Genomic DNA, 26,105 nt, shown 5'->3' on the forward strand with positions numbered 1-26,105 from the left:
CGTCCTCTGTGTGTCTTGGGGGGGGGGGGGTGTAGCAACTTCAGTCTGACTAATGTGCTTTAAATCATGCAGAGCGGCTGAAAAAGCAGCAGTTGACTGCAGCTTTGAATGTGAAGCTCTTAATAAATGTGCCTTATTTTATGACGCAGTGAAACCTGAAAGAGCCAATTCCCCCCCCCACCCCTCATTTTTACATAGCGCAGAGAGCATCCACCTCCCTGCTGGTTCTGCTCCTCAACAAATTTCTAAACAAAAACAGAAAACAAAAAAATACAAAACCCTACATCATGTAGCTTATGTTCTCCTGTTCAGAAGCTTTCAGTACCAGTACCAGCAACCTTTTGGTTGCTAGGTAACCTTGCTAACCAACAAGCTTATGTGTTTCTGTCCTGTTCAGGTTAAGGGGTATCAGAATACATGCTATGACAGAAGAATAAACCAATGCCAAACTGTGTACTCACCAATGCTTGAAAATATGCTGGTGAACTTGAGGTAATATTCCTCACTCATAGGCTGTTAAAAATCAATGAGCTGAGATGTTCAGGAGATGTTAATTTCAGGAGTTCTTTAAGTACAAGACGAGGAAGAATAATGTTCCCACGTTAGCCAAACTGCTACTGCAGGCACATTCGTGCCCCAAAGCCCAGTTGGTTCGACTGGTGCAATCGCTCCCCTTTCCTAACCCTGGCACGGTGGGAGCAGGTGGGCTACAGCGTGGTACCGATCAATGAGCACGGACCTGAACATGGACCGGATGTATACTGGCAGCTCAGTGGACAAACAGGATAAATTCCAGTGGTTCAATGCTCTGACTAAAATAACCGGCTGCCTCAAACCAAGAAGAGGATCGACGGTTTTGGAGAACGCCATCGACTCTATGGAGAAATGAAGACCTCATAGGGCAGTGAGTAGTGTCAGCCTAAGCTAGCTGTTATTGACATCAATGCTGCGCAGGTGCAAACCTTTCCCCTTCAGTACAGCGTGTGTGTTGTGTTACTGTGTAACTCAGTGATAACACAGGATCAGGCCCAGTGTGTACCCTTAATTTCCTATTCATGCAGCTGGTAATTAGGGAAAACTCTTACTTGGGAAAATCCCAAGGAGCAGCAAAACTTGACCGTTAGCTTAGCCAGAATACCAACGTTACAAGCCATTAAAAAAAAAAAAAAGAGTTGTATGATGAAGAAAAATTTCAAAGTGGAAAATACCCTTTAACATCACAATCACCTGCACTGAGTGTGACCTAAACTGATGGTTATGATTAATGATTATTTGTCCGCAGAGCAAGTACGTTTCTTCTCTTCCACCGCTGCCATGGGTCCACTGATGTCAAAGATGCTTGAGTACTCAAAAACCCTGTAGCTGAACACTCTGAGATGAGGCAGCAGTCACGTACACTGCATGGTGCTCAAACCTTTGCCCCGAGAGTAGCCTACATGTTTCATTCAGGGCCTGAATTGTTCCGGCTGCAGGTTTTTCCAACTCACCCAGATGGTCATGACCACAATTGCTGGGTTTGAATCATCAGCTTTACATGTTAACGGAAACCTCAAGAGCTTGCACTCACAGACCCGCACCTTTTTAATGAAAATTAAAAGTCTACTACACTGCAACACTGCTGAGGGCTTCACTGTACCATTGTTAAACACTGGTGCAAAATGGAAGTTCCACCAAGAAGCACTTGCTCTTTCCATCTGAGTGCCTTTGACCAAAACCTGGTATTTACTCTTGATGCTCTAGACAGGTGAAAGATTTTAGGCTATTACACCTCCAGTATAGCAGTTAGAGGTGCTTCACTGCGACATCATGTCATCTGTATTTCGCCAGTTATCTATGATGAATAAGAAAATTACACCTTCACACAACAAAATGGACCCAGAGATGCAAGGAACACAGCCTGCAGCTGTGTTATGGTGGATTGACTGCTTTAGCTCACATGGCACTCAAAAAGCATCCAAACTAGATCCGTTGTGTGTATTAGATGCAGCATATACAGCTCAATCATGCGCTCGCACACGACTTTACTCAATCTGTTTTTAAAGCCCGATGAAACTGCAGCTCTGCCACATTTCTGCAGTGTGTTGACAGCCGAGGCAACAGGATCAGAAGTCCAAAAGACAATCTGAATTCACATCAAAACTGTGAATGTGAACAGCATAGGCTCTCGCTGGTCGACATGTTACACGAGTCGGGGGGGGGGGGGGGGATTTTGTATGTGACTTCAATTACTCAAAGCTGTAAATCAATACTGTGTTAGCTTCGCAAAACTGCTATCAACACTAGGGTGACATAGACATAGATACAGTGATGTGCCAGCAGAGAAGACGGGACAGTGACGACAGTATTCCAAGTAATATGTGAAAGGGTAAAAGAATTTTAGTCAAGTCAGAAAAGGGGCAAGTAAATCGTCTGAATTTAAAGCAGAGTGCAAAGAAACAATGCAGCGATAGCTTGGCAACGAACTACATGCACGATTGTGGTACGAGACAGAAATTTCAGAATAAGGCTCTCAAAGACCGCTCTGATTACACACTAATTCACAACATCCTTGTACAAATTAAACTACAAGATCTTTATGCTCACAGAGTTAGCTTCTGCTGTTCTTATCTTCCATGTTTGTGTACTTTTATTCTGACAGCGAGGTGCAATGGCAGCGTAATAGTCCCATGCCAAAGAGGGAGTGTAAAAGGGGCTAACAGCGAGATAACCATATCACTGCTTTTATTTTGAAGGCAGAATCACTGCACTGAACAAAGAAGTCTGCACTCTGTCGCCTGCTTTTCAGAGGTTTTATTACAGACACCAGTGGTCACTACTGTAAATGCGGTTCTATAAACGCTTCTTTTGGTCCAGCACCAGACTTAATGTCATGAATGTGTGCACCCACTGGTTTTTAAAGATCACGACAAAGGAAATGATTTTGTAGGCTTTTTTTTTTTTTTTTGGAGCATGTACAGATTTCAAAATGCTTATTTCATTTAAGGCTTGGAGAATGAGTTGATTGGTCTACAGAAGGCCAGATCCCTTATTAAAACAAGAAATAACTCTTTCAGGTAGTTGTTACTGGTGGATGTCCAGGTCTGGTGGATGTTACAATTAGAAGCAGAAGCAGCAGCTGTACAGTCTGACAAAAACACCTCCCAAAACCTCTTGATCTCTTAGTCTGGCGACAGCATATGTAGGCGAAAATGAGTCACTGAGTGCATGTATGTATTCAAAAGTGTGTGTGTGTGTGTGTGTGTGTGTGTGTGTGTAAGGAGGTTAGTTGAGTACAACAGACTGCAGCACTAACCAAAGCACTCAGATTTATTAAAAAGGGCCGGACCCAGAGCCTGCTCCACGCCCCCCCCCCCCAATCCTCTATTGTTGTTGTCACTTTACTTCGGTCTCTGTGCATACATGCAGCCCCCCCCATCCACCATGATATTACGTTTTTTTACTAAAAACCCTTCATAGTCACTGCTGTTCCCTCAATAAGACAGGAGAGGAGGGGTCGAGGGGAGGAAGGACGTGGTGTTCCTGAGGTAAATGGGGACCCCTGCCCCTCCTCCCTATCCATCCTCCCCTCTCCTCACACACCCCTTCCCCCCCCCCCCACGTTCATTACCATAACTCCTGTCTGCTAAATTAAATTGGTGATTCTAAATCTCCCCTCTTACCCCCAAAACAGCGCTGACCACCAGCCAAGGGGACGGACAAGTGGAGAGGAGAGACAAAAGAGGCAGAATCCAATCCAACTAACCCCACTTTTGTCGTCCGACTTTATTAGCTAAATGTATCAGCAGTGGGAAGAGACGCATTGTTGGCTGTGGGGATTCATATTGCTTAGGAACACACACACACACACACACACACACACGCGCACACGCACAAAAGGGCCACACAAAGGACATGTGACGACTCTCTGCATGTGGTTTATTCGATACAAACTATGTTGCAAGCATAAAACATCCCTGCGGTGCTGCAAACGGTGAGATTACATTACAGTGGCACACATAAACATGCAAACACTAAGAAGTGCACTTGAGCAAACACACAGGCACAGAGACGGAGCTCTGCTTGTCCACGGCCATGTCGATTTTTTTAACCCCCCCCCCCAAAAAGTCTTCCAGCTGGTAGAAAGCTGAATCAGCTTCCTGAGACCAACAGTGAGGTCCGATTCAGTAAGTCAGACACCTCCCCACAAGCACACATAAAAACTGTTAAAAAATGTTAAGTTCTCTATAAAAAAACAAAACAAAACAACAACAACAACAACAACAGCAAAAATGTTCCGCTTACAAGTTGCTACACTTTTAAGAAAATGCTCAACACAGAAGAAATTGTGCTGCTACAAGCCTGAACTCTATTCCCTGTATCTGAGAGTTGGTTTGGCTCACTGGCGGCAGAAAACTGACCAACAGATTTCTGTGGAAGTCGGCAGATAAAGACGGGTCGTGGGCCTAAGACATACAGATGACATACTGCTGGTGATCTGGGATTAGGTGTATAAGACGATTATCTTTTTTTTTTTCTTTTTTTTTAGCTATAACTGTGGAATTTAGGAGTTAAAGTCTTGATTCTTAATCCAGAGGGTATATGGGGTCGAAAAAGCAATTTACCTGGAAATTAAAGAGCGTAAGTGCTTATGTCTCCAGTCTGTCACTGGTTTTTGACATTTTCTGTTAGCTTTGGAGCTCTTCAGGTGCTTAAATGGTAATTTTAAAGTTGGGCAATCCCTTGAATTAGCTAATAAAATTACATTTTAATCCTGCGTCCCCTAACATGTAAGTTTTTTTATTAGTCTTGTCCATCGTATTTTCAAGGCGGAATCCCTCTCTTTTCTCATTCATGTGTTTGATAATCAAACCTGTGTATTCATTCTGGGTCTGATGAGAGTGTTTTAAAACCTACAAGTTATACGCTGACATGCAACCTAACAGAGCTAGCTATTCTGTCTGACTAAAAGGTGATGAATTCTCAACAGAAGTTGATTCTCTTCTCTTTGTAGCCTCCTTTCTTCCGGTCTAACACAGCCGGTGGCTCGGCATGCCAAGGCAGAGCAATAGACCGACGGAAGCATCCAGAAGAGGGATACGAGGCGTGTGACCAGCTATGAGACGAGTGATTGGGCACACGGTTCTTTATGGCATTTATGTGTGCCGAGGACAAAGACTATCGATGGACACCTTGTTGGACAAAGGGGCAGCACATGCTGAGTGCATTCGATTAGGGATGTGCATTGGTGTTAAACCAAAAAGGGCCCCCTCCTGTGCTTCCGATTCATTATTTATTGGGGGTGTAAAATGGACATTGGCCTGTACACGAGCACCCACACACACAAACACAAACACAAACACATGCAAGTCATCAGGGGTGCACAAATCTTGACACACAAACCGGGTATAAATACTCTGTAAGTACACTGGTCATCAGGTTTACACACACACACACACATACATACCAGCGATCTACCAATAAATGGCAGCAAACACACGCTTACATATGATAGTCAATTATGACTCCAAAGAGAGCGAGAGACACTGGGCGGTCAAATATACCCGAGTACACCCGATTTAGCCCTTAATGGTTCTGTGACCATCAAGAGTGCAAGACTGTCCAATGGTGGGTGCAGGAGTGTGTTTGTTGTTTGTGTGGAGGAGGACAGTGCTTACCTAGATACCTCTCCTTCCATATGTGTGTCTAATGGCCTATGAATGTTTCCACGGTAACAATGATAGTTTGAACTGCTTGGATGGACCTACATATGGACAGCAGCAGAGGGGAAGCAGAGTTCAGGTGACCATATTTGGTTATAGGGGGGATTTTTTTATGTCATATCAGCACAGCAGGTAGCATCCATGGTGTGAAATTGCTTTTATTATCTATGTGTAAGAAAGACAAAAGGTGTGCAAGTGTGTGCTCACGGCTGCATGCAGAGGTTCGTGCAAGACTGAGGTTATAAAACATGAAGTTATTTTTTACGGATTTATATTTTCATGAAAAATACATGGTTTCGGTTCTATCAGCTTCTTTATTCGGTTGGCAAACAAGATTATCTCTTAAGTTTTTATTACTGACTTCAATAAATGAAATAGAAGATATTTTCAAGGAAACTCTGAGATGTCACTGATCCAAAACATTAATCTGAGGTGAACTCATCGTATAAAAAGTGTGGAAAAAATGGTTGAATATGGCTTTTTCCAGGAAATAGTCTGTGGAATGCAAGCGGTAACTCCAACTCTCATGCTGTTCTCATGATACATTTGTGGTTTCTTCGATAAAAAAAAAAAAAAAAAAGTATTCCAGTATAGTTTATATCATAACGTGGGATTGGGAGGCTGGAGGAGAAAGGTGAGACAAATTTGCAGCCGTGTTTCAGGTGACAAAACCAGTTAGTTTAAATGAAAGATTGTGACATTTTCAGGTGTTTTTATTGAGGTGCCTTGGATATTTCTCACCTTGTGCTGGCAACAAAACCGGATGTTTCAGTGAGATGTCAAGGTGTTCTCAGCTGTTGTTTGACATTCATTTTTATTAAAACTCAAAACCACGATCATATCCTAACCCCAAGTGTCTTTTTGTGCCTGGATCAAACCAGATCTTATCCGCAGCATCGTCACAGTCATAGTGTAATATTGCATTTTCCACAGAGAAGAAAAGGAATTTCCAATTTTTTGATCCTCATTGCAGAGGATTGCACATCTGGAATGCTTCGGCCTCTGACTCTCGCTGTTCAGGTGAGAGACAGTCGCTCCACCATGGAGCCAAATCCCCTGCTTGCTAGCAGCTACTGCTAACACGTCTCTTACAAATTCATCTATCCCAAAAGGAAATGTGACAATCTTGCCCAAAGGAGGGTCTCTTAAAGGACATGCAGACCAAAAACAGGGGGAAATGCCTGCTTGGGGGAGCAAAAACAACAGAATTAAACTGTGCTGCTCTACTGTGAAGGAAAATTCTGTTCCTAAAGTACTAAAAATACTAAATATGAACTACTTTGGTGTATTGCTTGCTTGAAAATGAGCTGGAAACAGCATCACTTTACTCAATGTGATCAACTGTGTCGTCTTTTGACAGGAATTTGCACGAATGTGCATGTATTAACTTTTTAACGTATAAGAAATCCTATGAACGCTTCAGGAACTGGTTTGATACGCGGCAGCGTTGCAGCAGTACGGAAAAGTGTGAAGGAAGCAAACTGGTTTTTAAAGCTGAATTAAACTGTGTGTGCTTACATGTGTGTGATGACAGTGTGTCTATGGTTTAATGTGTGCACGCATGTGTTTCACATAGCAATTACAGCGCAGATACCTCCTTGTGTGTGTATATGTGTGTGTGTGCAGAGCCAACGGTGGGGGTGAGGCGGCTTAACGCAATAAAGCATGTTGTATTGACATCTGTGTTGTGTCTATTGATTCCCCATTATGGAGCTAACAAACCCGCCTGGACGCTTTGTCATTCGCAATCACGTTAGCACCGGGACTTACCGACAACGCTGCCCCTTTAAAAATCTGATACACACACACACACACACACACGTGTCCTTCCGTACACACAGCATTCCTACACATCAACAACAATCATTTATGTCACCACAAACACATTTATACACAGGAATCCTTCCTCAACTGTAAATTCTCATGCACACATACATTTCACTAAAACACATGCACGCACACACAGGTGGTTGTCGGAGAGTCGTCAATGCTGGCTAATCAGTAGCCGGGGAAGGTTGAAACCAATCACACAATGGGCAGCTGCGAGATGCTTGTGGTTTCCAGATAAACCACACATGGCCGAAAGATCCATAACTGACCTCAACGTGCAATTATTGAATCGTCAAACTGTCTGCATGCTCTCTCCCTCTCACACACGCACGCACGCCCCCCCCAAAAACATTCAAAAAACATTGGTGAAATACTTGCGTGTGCACACACGCACACACTTCAAAAAACATGCTCATTTCTTAATATAATTCACAGATAAACACAAAATCCTTGCCATGTTTGAACACACACACACACACATATAAACACAAACACACACACAAACACAAACACACACACACAAAGCCAATTAATGCAGGAAAAGCGGCCTTTGCTTGGGACCAGTTTGGTGTGGTCCAGACACCAACACCCCCTCCTGGGCACTGCGAGGGGAAGATCCTGGGTGTGAGAGGAGGTAGTTATCGAGCAGCACGGAGCACTTTGAGTGTGTGTATTTTACTGTGCATGTGTGTGTGTGGGCAGAGGGTTCTGCGCTTTGAACTCTGAAACAAAAGTTTCTGCAGTTAAACAACAGAACAGAATAGACTACGGCCATATTGCCTCCTTGTTTCATTATCTTCTACGATGCTGTTGCCGTGGTAATTTCACTATCAGAAGATTTTCCCTTTTGTTGGCTTTTTGTTTGGGTCCTTTGTTGTATTTTTAATGCACCCTGCATAGATTATTTGCTCTGTTCTTTTTGTCTCATTTTGCATCATCACAGCTTTTCATCGCTTCAGTTACTAGTTTTGCAAGTGTGTTAAAAAAATAAACAAGATAGAGGAGAGGAGAATAAAAGGAACACTGATGAATAACTACAGTTGGGATGAGAGGCCTCTTACCAACACAAATAAACCTCAATACACATACGTGCCTCCATTTAAGACTTTGACAGCACTGCATTTATATGGGCCACGGTGGCCCTGGAGGATTTTACAGCACTGTACATAAAATAAAAGAACATTTAGATTTCCTTTGTTGTGGTGCAGAGCAGCGGCAGCTACAGGTCCCTCTCCGCTCTGCCCGTTTGGACGTTTCTCTGAGCTGCACAAAAGATCTCAGAGTTTCTGTGACAAAGATCTGAAGCAGAAAACAAGCTAATAAACATCATACGCCGCCTGGACTCGCCACTGTTCCGTCCGTGCGGAGGTTTGACGCAGGTGTATTAACGACTAGCAAGCGAGTCAGAGGGAACAAGATCAAAGGAACTTCTTTTCCCTCTGTACTTCCTGCTGGTCAAAGAAGACACACTGGGGTTGACTGTGATCTCTGCAAGTCCTTCCTGTTGGTCACCGTTCACATACAACAGGAACCTGTTAAATTAGACCCACAAAACAACCACGCTCAACTTAGCCTGCACATACATCCTTAAATTTATGACCAAGTGACAGTCAAAATATATTATATTATATTATATAAAATATATATATATACATGTATATATACATACACACACATATATGTATACACACACACACACACACACACATATATATATATATACATATACATACATATATATATAGAGAGAGAGAGAGAGAGAGATATTAAGGCAGGTTTGTCAGATGATGAATGTTTTAAAAAAAAAAATCATGAAAAATTCCTTCATTGTTTCCAAAAGTAAATCCAGCATTATATAACGAAAATAACAGCTAAATTTTAAATACATTTATTTTGGATACGTGCAGTCTGTGCGCGTGTAACATTTCCGCACTTAAGCCGACTCCAGGAGATCGCGGAGGATCGGGCACCTTTATCTCAAAATCATCACACGAGCCCTCGACTGTGCAGGTAAATGTCATGGTAACCAGTCGCTGACAGCAGTGTGCACAGGCACCAATTTGCCGATTCAGGACTTCTAAACGCCACTACAGATGAAGAATAAAATGACAAGTGAACAGAGTGTTAACAGCAACAGTTTTGTGCAAGTTTTCCAACGATAGCAACTCAAAGGGGGTGGTGAGGACCAAACCTGCGACCCTTTGGTTACTAGACAGCCGCTCCACCTAGGAGTCACACTGCCACAGACTTCTATCGGTACACACGCTCATCTGTACTGAGATCTCACAGACAAAAGAAGCCTGATGTCTGGTTTGGTGTTTCTGTTGAGAAAACTGAGTGTGTTCAATCAAGATTTTTGCGCCATTTTCAGCCACGTTCTGTCAAGAAAACCGGATATTTAAATGTGACGCGTGTGTGACGTTTAAGTTTGTAAAGCTGCAGTCACACTGGTGAATCAGAGACTTCCAGCCTTACAGTGACCCATTCGACAGCCAGGTGGCAGTTTGCATCTGGAAATCATCTAACACGTTCAATCCAGCAGCTGTTTTAGAAGTGTTTACTGTGGTGATGCATCTTAGGCCCAGCTGAGCTGAGGCCAGCGGTCTCAACACTGTAGTGTTAAAGAGTCGAGCTGACAAAAACCCATAAGCCTTCAGTTTAGATCCACTATAGAGCCACTGTCTGCTAGCGTCTGCTGTTTAGGACCCCTCTCCCTCTCTCTCTCTCCCTTCTCCACTGAACCTCACTCACCTCATCTTAGACTTTTGGCATCCCATCTTTGCTCACACCAACGCTAACACACCCAAGACACACACACACACACACACACACACACACACACACACACACACACACACACAGATGCAGGCAATCATACAGATGCACACCTTGGTCAAAGGCGCAGATCAGAGGGAGACAGAAATGTGGGTAACAGACTTAGCTAAAGTGGCTTATGGGGCCCGGCCAAACCACACCAGGCAAATCCAATTCAACATCCGCTCCGTCCACAGGGAACGAGACACAGGAAGAGAGAGAGATAGAGAGAGAGAGAGAGAGAGAGAGAGAGAGAGACAGACGAAGAGAGTTTGTATTTTACTGAAAGGGCTTTCGTGTCAAGTGAATACTTCACAGAAATGAGAGAGAGAATGAGAAACACAGGATTCTGAGTTTCTTTCTCTCTGGAGATCAAGGATGAAAGGGAGGAGAGGCAGAGGAGGGATGGATGTTGGCCTTTGCTCTCGAATGCGGTTTATTTCTCTCATGTGTATTGGCTGCTTATCACACCAACATGTTTAAATAAAAAAAGGAGCCTGTACAGCCACTTTGACCCTTTCATTTTCCCCTGAGGAAATACACAGGGTGACAGACCCTCCCTCTCTCTCTCACCCCCCCCAACACACGCTTTCTTTTTCATTTATTTACTTATTTTTCTAAAAAAAAATATCATTCACTTCCTGCCTCACTCGCATGCTGCCTTGCTAATTTCAGTCACATTCTTTTCCTTCTGTACTTTTATTCACTCACTTCACCCATTCCTTCATCTGCTAACCGTCTCGTTCATTTATTATTCATCAGTTATTCGTTCAATCATTCACCCTCGCCTCCACCTTTTCTCCTTTCTTCCCTCATCATGTCTTCTACTTTAATTTCTTAACACAGAAAGTGACACCCCCCCCCCCTCCCCACCGCCACCCCATCCCCCACTCCCCAAAGAGAAGTCAGCGGTTATATGTCGCCTGTCAAACCACCTCTCATTAAAGCCTCCACCGTTTTTCTCCTCCTGACACCTACTTAAGGTGATAGCCTGAATTACCCCTCGCCACGGCTCGCCACGGTTTGGCGTACACACTTACACCCCCTCCATCTGCCATTTGAAATTTCCGCCTGGATGGTTGGATGGATGGAGGCAGAGGGGATGGGGGAGCCACTATCACCTCCACCTTTAACATGTGTAAACACACACACACACACACACACACACACACACACACACACACACTAACAGACCAACAATCACAAGTTTTAAATTCCCACAGGTGTGAAGAAAAACCTAAAACAAAAATTTGGTGAACTTTGACCTCCGGAGGGCGATCGTCATTAAGGGAGAAACACAGGGAGATAAACAGAATTCAGATAGACGGACATTTTGTGTGATGTCATGTATGATCCGTCATCTCTCTTCTGCCATTAGTGCTCTTGACACTTCCTTGTTCATAAGGATTTTGTAAAACTGACGATGTTATTTCCTCCTCCTCTTAATCCTAATCTGATGCCAAGATAATCTACAGGGCGTTGAGCTGCACTTGATGTGAGAACTGTGCATCGTTAGAATTGGACTGATTAACCCTCACTCTGGTTTTATTTAATCAGCTTTGAATTGACTACAATTCTGAGCATTTTCATCTCAGCTCAGTCAAAGAAAATCCTAAATATTTGAGTTTATTTTCAGTGGACTCAAGTGCCATTACACTGAGTGTTCCTGTGACCTGTGAGTGAAATTCATTCGTTTCAGTCACATTATAGTTGATTGTTAATTGGTGTCTTGTTTCAGTCGTAAAACCTCTAAAGGTTTCAGTAACAATCTTTAAAAAAAAAGGGGTCGTCGAGGAGCATTTGTAGTCTAGTTTTTGCCAGTGACAGTACTAGACTCTTCTATCTTCATGGATCTGTAACATCCAACACATTTAAATACATTTTCCATTCATAAACTCTCCTTCAAATCAGCCGCATGTTTGTGGGAAATTCAAGGACGTGGCTGCATAAATATCTGCTCTGCATGCCGTGAGAACAGGAGCAAGGGACAACCGTAAAGACACTGACGGGATAGTTTAGCAATTAAAGGCTATTAAAGCCTGGCAGAAAGGCATGACTGGGTCATTAATTATTAACTGACAATAGTCAGTTTAGCGAGGAGCCAATTACAGAGGGTGAAAACCTGTGCCTTGTGGAACACGCCAAGAGATTTACTAGTGATGAAGGAATTAAATTTCAAGATGTTTCCTTTCACTTCTTGCATCACACGTGTAGCCAAAGTTTCCCCATCAGCCAGTGTGACTGAACTCCAGTTCTCCCGGTGTGTCAGGGATCAATACCCACTGATCGATAGATGACCATGAATATTCCCCCCTAACCTGGCCGAAAGAGACTGAAGGATGGGAGAGGAGAGGACACAGATGGGCTGGAGGCTGAGATGGATGGATTACCATGAATGAAAAAGGGAAAGATGAGGAGGGAGAGCGGCGCCTCTCCGAGACGCTGATGGATGCTAATTTATTCAGGCATCACATTTTTTTGGGCATGTTTCGCATTTAGGATTAATAAGCAGGTAGGTAATAATTAAATCATTACATATATTTCTTTCAGGGGGAAAAAAATGCACTGAAAAAAAAAGCCTGCATTCCAATGAAGGGAGAAAAAGCTCCAGGCTAATGTAGTTAGTCCTCTAATTTTCTTAAACTAATGCAACAATTCTACACAGTTTGTGGAATTTTAAACAAAGCAAAGACTAAACTAACTCCTGATGCATGATTCAGAATTTGATGTAAAGGTTTATAACCTATCAGAATTGATTTAAAGACGTAAGATTTCAAGACTGTGGGGGGAAAAAAATTGAAAGATATGAAACAGTTTCCTGGAGAGCTGTAAAATATCTGCTGCTGCGCCTCGCAAGTTTCATGCTGAGTTCTGTTAAGTACAATTTAAGATCAAAAATCAAGGAGGTTGATCTGAAGACGCAAATGATTTCAACTCCTGTGCAAGTCTGTGTGTGTGTGTGGGGGAGAGTGTGTGTGTGTTTGTAGAGGGTTAAAATAAAAGAGCTAAAATACGACCATGAGAGCAGGTCTGGTTGTGAACCAGATTCAGCTGCAGCTAATGAGCGGGTTAAATCCTTTCTTTTTTTTTTTGTGGAGGTGTAGAGGGGGAGAGAAGCTCCAGGAGAGGGGAGTCTTACCGGGGCTGGACCGCGGAGCCAGCGAGGACTTGACTCTCCAGGCGCTGAAGTCGGACGCTGTTCTCTGAAAGACGAAGGGGACCGGCAGGGGGACAAACATGGTCCTCTGTCGACCTGGACGTCGTTGTTTTTTTTTTTCTTCTTTTTGTTTGTTTGTTTTTATTGTAGTCTCACTTCCCTTCTTGCCTTATCCTCGTCCTTCCGTGTTTCTTTGGCCTTTCTTCGTACGCTTTCCAGGTTTGTGAGATGGTTTGGAAAAAAAAAAAGAGAGAGACTCGGTGTTTTTCTTGTCGCTGGTTCGAGACTGCGCCTCGCTGGATTATTCACATCTCTCTGTGGATTAAATTTTTTTCGGTCCACCTTTTAGCCTACTATGCTACTGTGTCCTCTCGGAGTCCCGGAATACACACTCACACACACACACACGCAAACACACACGCGCGCACATACACACACACGCACACACACTCACACAAGCACACGCATGGGTGTGCGGGGCGCGTTATGGTGACCGGGTTGGCTTTTTGGAAGAGCTGGTAACGGTGATCCGTCCAGGTTCAGACAGGTTGCAGGTGACCGGGCGTCTTGCGCTCCTCCATGTGAAACTAGTGCAGCTCCTGGTGCTCCTCTCTCAGCTGCTCCCCGCCGGATGGAACCCACTTGGATTCCATTTATTGTGTCCAGACAGCTGTGCGTAAAGCTCGCGGTGGCACCGTCCCTTCTCTTCTCCTCCTCCGCTTTGGTTTTATCTCGGAACGAACAGATTTTCCTCTGGAGTCAAAGTCTTACAGCTGCTCCGTGAACCGTCAGCCTTTTTTTTTTTTAAGGGGGGAGTGTGTGAGGGGGGGGGGGACTGTCCTTGTGAGAGCGGAGTTGCTGCTTCTTTTTTCTTTTTGGTTCTGGTAAATATTTGGTTAGTAGCTGGCTGGTCCGCTAAAGAACGCGCGCACAGAAAGCGACACATTAAAATAAGGCAAAAACATTATTGGAGTGAAATAATGAAATAATAAAGTAAAGCTCCACACGCAGGCACCTCCTGTCTGAGATTCGCTCCTCCCTCTCCTCCACTCACGGTCTCTCTCTCTCTCTCTCTCTCTCTCTATCTCCCTCTCTGTCTCTCTACCGCGGGTCTCCAATTAAAGCAAAATCAATAGGTAAACAAATGAATAAATCCATATCAATAAGTACAAATGTCCTCTGGTTTCCTGTGGCATTAAAAAAAGAGGAAGGGAAAGCGGACCCCCCGCCCCCCCTTTATGCTGTAGTGTGTTTTCTTTGGCTCTGCTCCGCCATCCGCCGGTGAGTATCTCTCTCTCTCTCTCTCTCTCTCTCTCTCTCTCGCTCTCTCCTCCGGTCTTCCTCGGTGTGTATCCTGCGTGTGTGTGTGGGAGGGTGCGCGCGTTTATTTTGGGAGCCCCGGTGGTTACGGTCCGACACCGCGCAGTCTGGAAGCAATCTGGTGCGGCTTCGGCCAGGAGAGAGAGACACACACACACACACAGATACCCAGCCCCCCCCCCCCCTCACCCCCTTTCTCCCTCTCTACCCCCCTCACCTCGACACACAGATACGCGCACGCGTAAACACACACTTTCTCCCCATCCTCCAGTTTGCATGTTTTTTGCTCACATTTATTAACCCCACACGCGAGGAGAGAAACAAATATATAAATATATATATGTAATAAATAAAAAGCTGAATTATTTTTTTAAATGTGATTCATTCCTCAGTGTTGAGCATCTCACACACCTTCAACACACTCTCTGACCACCGCAATAATCCCGCACAAGACAAGCGCTGATCCATCCGATTGATCTTCTGATTACTTCATTATAATGAAGCCAATAATCACATCATCGCCGGCCTCCGAGAAATCGATCGCCTCTTCACAATGTGCGGACATGAATTCAAGGGGGGGAGGGGGGGGGGGGCTTTGATGTATATTTCAGCAGGTGGATCTCTCTCTCTCTGTCTGTCTGTCTCTCTCTCATATAGATTTACGTGGGTCCATCCTACGCAAGGTCACCTGCAACCAATATTATTTTTGCAGGCAGAAGCGAATAATCAAAGCCTGGGAGCCACGGCTGTTAAATTAGTAATTATTTGGGGGGGGGGGGGGGGGGCTGCCCATGTGTGCGTAAAATGTCAGTTGAACTGAATCTAAATGTGTTTTTTTTCCCTTCCAATTAAGGTTTTTGCTGAAGATGTTTCACCCACCCTGCCAGACCCACCTTTCCCCAAACCTGCTGTGCATTTACACTCCAGATTATCACCAACATGGATTTTCTTAAATAGAAAAATCCATACGCTAAATATCGCAGTCAATAAAAGAAAATCGACCAGATCACACTCCTCTGGCTCCTTCCCTGTATACACTTCGAGGTGGGACTGAGGTGTTAATAAGTTATCGATCAATTATGGTCCTCATATATGGAAAGGCCTCAGGTTGTAATGTCTATGCAGGGGAGAGGAAGGAAAAGTCAAATATTGGAGATAAAACATCACCAGGGGCGTCCTGATCCGCTGCTTTTACTATCAATAGTATAGTTTTACTGCTACTGATAGGCTACTAATCATGTTAAACCCTCTAGTAGCAATAAAAGGCCTACCTCAAACTGCAAGTTACTTAAAAAAACAACAACAACAACAACAACTTCTGTTTCAATTGCACCTGCTGCAAGGACCGAATAAGTCCTGCAGGAATGAGTCCTCAAATGTGGAAGTAAGTTAGCACTGCCAACCGGCTAGCTCCCATTTCTCCAAGTCAACGGGATTTTTGGAACGGTCTGTGGTTGACACTAGCTGGAGATACTTTCACGTTTCTCCAGTATGAAATGTTACAGCGTTTCTCGAGAATTTTTACGATTCTTTTAAAAATGGCAGTTTCTTCCTCTCGGCTAAGTGAGCACGGGTTGTGGAGAACCTGAAACATTCTCACGCCGAGCATGTAACAGGAGGAGGAGGAGGCGTGATGACGTGGATCTGCAAGCCCTGCAGCACAAACACGTCGATGGATATTCTGTCATTTTGAATGCTCAGAAGACCACGTCATGGTGCAATGAGAGAGACTGAAAGAGTAGATCTGCAGCGAAAAAAGAGAGAGACATTCATGCTCACTGTAGCAACTCCCATTAATTGCAGTTGGCATTTGGTCAATGGCAAATGCTAACTTTCATGTTGGCCTACAAAGATATGTAGTCTCTACTTTACTCTGTCATAGAGGGATGACGTCGACACACCATCTATTTTACAAGGGTGCATTTAGGTTTTGATCTCCATGAAGACACATAATACCTGGCCCCATAAACCCGCATGCTCCAGGGTCTGTTCTGGGTCCCAGGTTCTCTGGCCTTTCTTAAAGATTCCCGCTGCAGTGTTTGATGACATCAATGTACAGACGTATCCCAAAAGGAGGCCTCCCCCGATAAAATAAACCCAGCTCCCCACTCCCCACTGACAGATGACATCCACGTGTCCGAGTCAGCAGGAGGAGAAGCCGTATAAAAGAAGCGACCGGTTGTCCCTCACGAGCCCCCCTCTCCAGATAAGGGAGCGCGCAGAGGAGCCCCGATCCAAACTCCTTCCAGACAAAAGCAATTATTTCTTGTAGAATATAGTGTGTTTTGTGCGTTCATTGCAGGAGGGGAGGGAGGTGTGTGTGTGTGTGTGTGTGTGTGTGTGTGTGTGTGTGGATTTGAAGGAGAGGTGAAGAATATGGCGCACGGTGGGCCTCATCAATAGCAATATGTCCTTTTTCCCTTCTGAAATATCCTTTTATAACTCGTCTGCAACCTGCTGCTGTGGCTGCTTTGTCTGACTCGGTCGGCTTACAGGCCATCGTGGACTTCTGATCACAAACACATGAGGGGCAGGAGGATAAAAGGAAGCTAAAATGGATTCTCCCTGTTACCTTTCAAAACCGCAACTGCTGTTTCTGAGCACAGTCCAGAAAATAAATGGCTTCACTATGAATATATGTGATGTTATGTTTGCAATAGGTTTAGAATGAGATGAACGACCACGATGTTCTTCAGAGGAGACTGTCTCCTGTAAATGGGGCCGTAAATCTCAGTTTTCGACTGTGTACCAAGTCTAAGGCTATCATCGTAATATCAAATAGCATTTCTGTCACAGCAGGCTTGACTTTTTCTGCCTAAGACACATGAAAATTCAAGTTTTGGGTTTTTTTTTTGAGTTAGTGACTGCTTCCTTTTCAGTCCAAGCAGATTTAGATGCGAATGCTCTGCATCCGTCTACAGTATGTTGGTGTGAAACAGCTCAATGTTAAATGGCACTGTCACGTTGACAAACGAGCTGTTTGAATTAAATTCTCCCTCATCAATAATGAGGGGAGGGGTTGCAATCAATACTGGCTTACACTGTAGCCTTACACACACGCTACTAGATAGTGAGAATCATTACCTCCCTGTAACATTGGACTTAACACTATAAAATATTCACACACACACACACACACACACACACACACACACACACACACACACAAGAGCAATTACACTGCAGTAGTACATAAACACACCGCTTATGAGTTTCAAAGCTCTTAAACAAAAATCTGTCAACTGAAATAGATTCTTATTTAATGTTATTAGGGATAGAGACTGGCGCAGCGATGAGTACTAAAACAGGGAAGTACACGATAAGTTAGCATGGTTGAATGTCCCAGTTAAAGTTAGTGGTTCCCACCAGCTCGAGATAGTTTAATGTGTTGTTCTGTGGAAATCGTGGAAATATGGAACGAAGCTCCTTGTTTTGATGTCGAAGGCCATCTCACTGCACTGACTATGTGCTATCGGTCTTCAAAGTTTACCCCCCCCCCCCCAATCAAAAATCCAAATCTCTTTGGCTTTTAGTTGCGCAAAGTAATGGTGATGCTAACTTCTGGGTAGGATGATAAAAGTGCGGTATCACTGCAGCACTCTGTGTCTTTGAGAGTCACAGATTCCTCCTAAAGAGACAATTAGTCATTGGTATCTTGTGTGAACTCCATTTGCCTCATGCGCCACACTGCATGGCATCGAACTGATCAACGGCAGCATAAAGTAGGACATTGGTGGGAGCTGAAACATGCTCTTCTATACGCCCGTCAAAAGCCCCAAACACGCTCAATGGTGAGTACGCAGGCCAAGGAAGAACTAGGACATTTTCAGCTTGGAGGAATTGTGTTCCGATTCTTACAACATGAGGTCATGCTCCGTCACACTGATGAAACATGAGGTGCTGCTGCTAGATGAATGGTACAACAATGGGCCTAAGGATTTCCCCATGATACCTCTGTGCGTTCAAACTGCCATGCGGGCGGCCCGAATAATATTCCTGTCCATATCCACACCTCACTGTCAAGGCACTGACCTGACACCATACGTGCTGTCTGAGCTGAAAACCTGAACCTGATTTATCAGCAGAGGATGAGGGAACCAACAACCATCAACGCTGAGCTTCATCATCTGTCCTTGTGGCTGCCATCTGATGATCCCACAGGTGGTCTGATGTGGTGGTCCTGGGTCGGTGTGGACTCATGTCTGTAGTTGTGACACCTCTCCAAAAGAAGAAGCAGGGAGAAGATTTATATCGGAAATTTAAACGCCTGTCATACCTCATTTCTACATGCATTTCACCCCTGGAAGGTGCAATATCTTAGCCTGGAAGTAGAAGATAATTTTGTTTGTTGCCTGGCATCTTAACCTGGTATATGGAACACTAGGTAGTTGTTTAGCTCACTTGTAGCCTGTTGGCTTCTTTTTGCTACCAAACTGTCCACAGTCTATCCAAAATCAAGGGGCAAATAGCCGACCAAAAATAAAAGCAAGGTAGAGCTCTGCAAACACATTGGAGGTTAGGAAATGAATGGACTTCCAGCTGCCCCCCCCCCCCCCCAACTGTATATCGGCAAGTCCCACTAACAAGCTGTCCGGTTGTTGGACTAACCCCCTGCCTCTCTGGGGAGCAACACATGCTTCCTCCGTCACATGTGGAGTCGTCAGCTGCATCATTCCACCTGACATTGAAGAGTTTGATGAGGAAGGCGTAGCATGGGGAGGATCATGCTAGTTCCCCAAGTTCCTCTCTCTCCTAGAAGGCAACCCAATCAATCAGAGGGGGATCCAGAGTAGCCGTCAGAACACACACCCTCATCCGGCTTTCCAACCCCAGACTATTCAACACCCAACCAAGCGGGAACCAAACCACAGGCCCCCATGTTGGTAGGCATCACAATAGCCTGCTGCATGACCTGGATCTCCCTCACAGCACCTGTAGTAGAGATGGATTTTCCGGACAAAGGAAAGCCCAAATCAAAGTGTCACCTTCAAGTATTTTTTGTTCATTCTAGTCTGGTGGTTTTCCTAATAAAGACAAAGTCTCCTGAACACACAAATACATCTAAACCTAAATAAACATAAGCACACACGCACATTATTGTTAGCTTCTGACATTTTATCTATTTCTAGCATCTCTCTCATTCTGTGTCGGCGTCTCTCTCCCCTTCCTCTTGCAGCCTGACTAAGTAATCAATGCTGACAGAATGTCAATAGGTTGGTCCGGACCCTGCCAATAGCTCTCCTACATATCCATTATTCCTCTTAAGGCCACGGAGGACAAACACAGAAAAGAGTAAAACATGATGCTGTCAATACGCCACCTTGATACGATCATGGGAGCAGATCAATGCTCTTGCTTACAGCTCATGAGCTCGCCTCCACCTCAAGCGTGCTGGAAATCAGTTAGTGTGAAAATCGGTTTGTGAATACACTTTTACTCCCGCTGGATGTCTTCCTGCGTTCTTATCTTCATAGGATGGAGATTTTCTTTTATTTCACGCATAATTTTATTCCAACTTTGAAGATATTTTTCCTCCCGTGAATTTAACCAATGTCACACATGTTCTGCATCCTGGATTGGTAGTAATGGATTTAAGATGTAAAACGCACAACAGCGCTGAAGTAAGGGGGGTGGGGTGTAATTTCTGCTATCGGCTTTACACACAATCATGTACTCCACACATGTGTACACACATTCATGTGCCGGTGCAGATAAATTTACACTTAAGAGTTCAAGCACACACATAAAATCCAAGAAAGCAACACACTCATGCAAGATACATGCAAACACTCTGTAACATGCATGGATGCATGTCTCAACACAGCCGCTGGTTCTTGAGCTCACAGAGACCTAAACAGCTTAGCTTGGCACAAATGCAGCATCAAGTCTTGAGGTAAAGCCAATGACATGGATGGAGCTTTCCAGTCCACGCGGACTGGAGTGTGCGTTTGTGTCTACATGTGAGCGTCCATATATGTGTCCGTTGAAGATGTGGGGCTGTGAGAGCCTTAAACACAGAGAGGATCAGACCCAGATCTCCTGGACACCGTGGAATACGATCAGGCAGTGTGTGTGTGTGTGTGTGTGTGTGTGTGTGTGTGTGTGTGTGTGTGTGTGTGTGTGAGCGTGTGCAAAAAATTCTACAAAACACAATAGTAAGGTGTTTCCAAGTATTCTCTCACAGGCTATGCTCACTAAAAATCTTGTAGTCAAAAGATCCTGTCAGCTCAATAATATCTATTTTGTATGTTTGACATAACTAAAATTATTTGCTTTGTATTTAATGTGTTTTCTCAATTTAATTGGGGGCCAACTGGGTAAACACAAAAATTAACATTAAACTAATGAAGCTAAGAATTCGAATTAAACCCCTGTGTTATCAATGTCCTGCACACATGTTGTGGTCATTCAGCAACCAATATTTAGCTCCAAGCTAATGATTACTAACAACAACAAAACTGTGCAAAAATGTTTTTTTACAAGCTCCCGAACACAACATCTGGTACAATCCACTGCTACTTCATTCATCTGTACACTCAGGACTGCACTAACATTTTGATGTGAGCTCAACTCACTGACACTGAACTACGCTATTTAACAAAAGAGCCAAACTTGAGGGGTTGAAACAATGGAGACGCACTGATTTGATTTGTTTTTAATGTGGAAAAGCAACACACAACACTGTGCTTCCATCTCACTTTACCTCAGACAGATTCAAGTTTTCATTCTCATCATTACTAAACAAAGTGAGCTCATTTCTACAGATTTATGAGCAAAATGTGTCGTTTCACAAGCCTGGACGACCACGTTTCTGTATCTGCCCCTCATGGTAAGCCTTAGTTGATGATAATGAATGCGATCTGTCAGCTGCGTCACAACTGCAGATTGCAAAAACCCAAATGGTTCCCTGACTAAATGTCTTCACCTGAACCCCCCCCCCCCCGCTGCCTTCAAAATTGTGATTTACTTACACAACTGTTCTAATCTAATTTCTTGTACTACATAAACATCATCGACAAAACGCTACAATCTTCTCTATCTTCAGCCCATTTCTACCTGCCTGCCTCTCCATCTTTCACTCACTTGACTGCTTCCACACACAAACATACCCCCCCCCCACACACACACACACATACACACACAGTCAGTCGGTGTGGCGTTCATGGAGAGAAAGAGGGAGATAGACACAGAGTGTGTGTGGGTAGATTTAGAAGCAGGGATCAATGAGAAATGTAGAAATCAATGCACTTAGCAGTGGGAAATCAATGGGGCCTAATCGGGATGCCAATGGCACAAGTAAAAACAATTAAGAAGGAAGAAAAATGTTTAACCACCCCCAGCCCACCCCGACGCTTACACAGAGGCTGAAGAGAGATGAAGGGAGCGCAGGGAGGGAGGAAAAAGAGGGATGAAACAATCTTACAATTGATGTTGGGGAGGCAGAGAGGAAGACAACGGGGTCATGTGGATGGTCTTATGGATCAGCAGAACGTGATGCGTTTACCATGTAAATGACCTGTAGAGCTAAAGTTTGAACCATCAGCTCATGTAGCAGCTTAGTCAGCACACTTTAGAGTCCAGGTGTCTCAGGATGGTCTGTGACAAAAACAGAGGGACCCGCTGTATCAGGTGGCAGGACGGGGGACTGACCTATCAGTAACAGGTGAACAAGCAAATAGATGAAACGGTTCGGCAAATTCATGTCACCGAGCTGTGACGGCATTGGATACTGGAAGTCCCCTGATAACCACACGCTTCCTCCGTCACACGTGGAGTCTTCAGCTGTATCACTTGACCTGACAGTGAGAACGTCCATCAGGGGACAACGTAGCACATGAGAGGTTCATGGTGTTCCCCCCAGTTCCCCTCCCCCCTTATGCAGTGACCCTCATCTGGCTTTGCAACAGCAGACATGGCCAGTTATGTTTACACTACCAAACTCGAGGTAGTACAGGGAACCAAACCAACGGCCCCTGTGTTGGTAAGCAACACGATAAACTCTTGCTCTACCTGGGCGCTACTGTGGGTTTTTGAAGGCAACCAAAAACTTTTAAAGAAAATTAACATCTGAAATGGTAAAGAAATATGTAACCATGTCATCCCTAAAAGTTTAAACCAAACCAAGAGGATAAAGTTGGTTTGAGCACGGACTAACTCACTGATTATCATCCTACTTATCGATTTTCAAGCCACATCGGGGGTCAGTGTGGGAACATGCGAAGGAAGGTAGTACAAACTGTCTCTCCCTAAGAGACCCCAAGGCAGGTGAAATCTCTGAGGCAGATGCCAGGACAGGTGGGAGTTTGCATCTCAAACTTTACTTTACCCTAAGTTGAGAAGAAGACCTCGGGTATTCAAAACTGCAACTCACTCCGACTGTGGTGCAGCAGTTAATGCTGGAGGTTAAGGTGTGAGAAAATCAAAATTGGGCAAAAAGCAGAGATTCTAAGTTACAAAACCATGCACTCTCCGGCTGAACCGATACACCCCAACAGTTTGAGTTTGCAAGAGTTTCTACCACAATAGACACCTTTTGGCTACAGGCTTTCATTATTATTCCAACACCCACTAAGTTGGTACCAGTTTTGTTGAATCCACCAAACCCTGCCTTCCCCTTTCCACCTGAATGCACTAGACCGCTACACCTTGGGTAACCTCTGTAAACAGATTCTGCATATAAATCCAGAATCTGTAGGCAAGAGAGAAAATGAAGGGACAGGGAAGCTTCTGGCTTCTGTCAGGAGAGCGGGCCTTGGTTGCATCCATGTAAACGGTCAGTGGAGAATGCAAATGAGACAGAACACACTAGCTGCAGTTGCAGCAGTTTTTTAACTGTTAAATGAGTGTAAACTAGCTACTTTTGACACAATCTGCTCAAATACGTCATCTTTCAACTCCGTGCAAACGTCCCAAGTTACTATACAGACTGTAAACGATGAGCCGCCGACAGAACAAGGAAGTCTTTGACTGGATATCGGAACATTGAAATACTGGCCCTTGCTCCAAGAGGCTAAGTTGTCAGACATAGCCTCCGGGTTCCAAGATTACAGCTTGGGTGGTGTGGCCGTATGAAGATATAGACTGTCTAAGCCCATGGATGCAGGAACCACCACCACATACCTGTGAGCTGCACTTTCAGTTGTGAAAGAAAGGGCTATTCTGGATAAAGAGGCTCCAATCTCTATGTATTCATAATTTTTAGGGTGTCTTAACATGATCTGATGCAATACACCTCGCTTGTCACGAAGCATCACTCCTGACATCACACTCATCAGGGAAAAAACAGAAGAACTAATCCACCATGATAAGGTGGCCGTTACCGGATGGAAGTCTGTTATCATATTTTGGGCTTAAAGTAATTCTATGACAGCAGGCAAACGTGAAAGTTTTATTCCTGGCATAAAGCAGTGGCTGTCTTGAGTTCTTGTCAGTTACAGTGGATTCCTGCAATGACAAGCTCTTTTCTTCTGTGAAATGTGACACCATCAGCATGTAACTGACAATTTAAACTGCCCACAGCTACTTCCTGTGTGAAGAATGAAAACTACAAATGTTTTACCAGCTGTCAAGTCTATAGCAGGAGAGGGTGGTTTTTTTTGATACTCAGTAGATTTTTGGGTGGGGTATCACTGACAGAGATGAGAGAATATAGACGTATTGGCAGTAGAAGAGACTGAGAGAAGCAGTTTTGTTAGATGCCTTCACAACATCTGCCAATACAAATCCTTCACTCAACAAAATCTGACTGATGAAATGATTCCACAACATGACACAAGTATACCCAATGGCATTCCAGCCGCGAATGGTAAGAGGTGAGCTGGAGAATCTGAAACTGAAAATGGGACTGTGGTTAGGTTTGGCGTGTGTGTATCATAGGGTTGTGGTGATGGGGTTGATCTGGGGCCAATCAATAGCGGCAGGCTCTCTTACGACCCCTGAGGTCCTCCTGGCTTGGCTTCCAGGCTGGAAATCAATGGACCGGCCCAATAACTCAGGATGGTGTGTGGATTAGTGAACTGTCAACTAATCAGAGAGTTACTGAATCTGACACCACAGCTATTAACCTATCGATATGACACTTGGCACTGACACACACTCACACATGTGGAGATTATATACATACACACACACACACACACACACATTATATATACATATGCACACACACACACATATATATATATATATATATATATATATATATATATATATATATATATATATATATATGCCATGTCAAAGTATATTTCCATCCACGTTTTGCACATTTACTCTGTTTTGTAAAAAGGTCAAAGCTACCTTGAATTAGTGTTCTTTTTCCCCACAGAATTTGCTTTTCTACTGTGATAATTCACATTCATGTGCAAATTGAAACATTCATGAAAACCCGACATGACAAATGACAAATATCACAACTTATGAATCATTCATCAGTAAATGCAGTGCTGTCCCACAGAGTTCTTTTTTATCCCCCTTCGGTCTTGGTGAATCCAGGAAACGCAACCCTACTTGTTACGTGACGCTTCTCCGTTTACAAACTGTCAAATGTATCATCCAGTCTAATCCAAGACTTCTCTTTCCAGGCATATGATCAATACTTCAAAAACACAAAGAATAGAAGCTGAACTGTTTTAGTTGGGTAGTTTTTTGCTCTAATAAAAGTGTTTGTGTTGGAAGTGAGCGTACGAATAGATGACGAAGGCTTGGGTTGTACTGGACACTGCATTGGAGTTGTATGAAAAAAACTAAACTTACGGTGGGATAAAACAGAAAGCTACAAGCTTGGTTAGAGGCTGGGGTGTTTTTTTTCCCCTTTAAATATCTATTAGTAAAAATCTAAACATATCTGACAAAAGAAATGAACAACAGCAGTTTAAAACATTAAAGTGCTGGTTTGTCCAATCTGGGCTATCGTAGACACAAAATGGCGGACCTGCTTCAAATGTAGATATTAAGGGCTCCTTCTGCCAAAATATCCTTCCATTTTCTACACACTGCACCTTTGAAGACATGATCTGTCCTCAGGCTGAGGCACCTTTACATTTTGATTCATCTCTACTCTCTACAGAGGATTACTTCAGAGGTTTAAGCCGGGACACTATCCTGGTTCAGACTAACTCTTTTGTCCACAATTCATATCCAGATTTCTTTCCAATATGTAGACATTCTGATCTTTTAATATTCTTATGTTCCTCTAGTGTGGAACTACATACAAGATTACTCTGTGTCAAGGGTGCTGGTTCGTTTTACATTATTCTCCTCTATTCTTTTGTCCCTTTGTACCT

General features: G+C 43.9%; 1 protein-coding gene across 2 annotated transcripts in view; it reads right to left on the bottom strand.

Moving 5' to 3' along the window:
- Positions 1 to 26,105, bottom strand: part of pou2f2a (POU class 2 homeobox 2a) — a 78,096-nt gene that overhangs the window by 46,323 nt on the left and 5,668 nt on the right. The window contains exon 1 of one of the 2 annotated variants that reach the window (XM_086193262.1): positions 13,483 to 14,316. The exons of the other annotated variant lie outside the window; for it this stretch is intronic. Within the exon in view, the coding sequence (XP_086049388.1) occupies positions 13,483 to 13,582 (100 nt within the window). The 5' untranslated portion in view covers positions 13,583 to 14,316. Of the gene's footprint in view, positions 1 to 13,482; positions 14,317 to 26,105 lie in introns of those variants that run through there. 2 annotated transcript variants of the gene reach the window in all.

Source organism: Aulostomus chinensis, chromosome 22 (genome assembly GCF_037954235.1).
Source record: "Aulostomus chinensis isolate RoL2024-O1b breed Wild chromosome 22, RoL_Achi_v1.0, whole genome shotgun sequence".
In the NCBI taxonomy this organism is placed as follows: domain Eukaryota; kingdom Metazoa; phylum Chordata; class Actinopteri; order Syngnathiformes; family Aulostomidae; genus Aulostomus; species Aulostomus chinensis.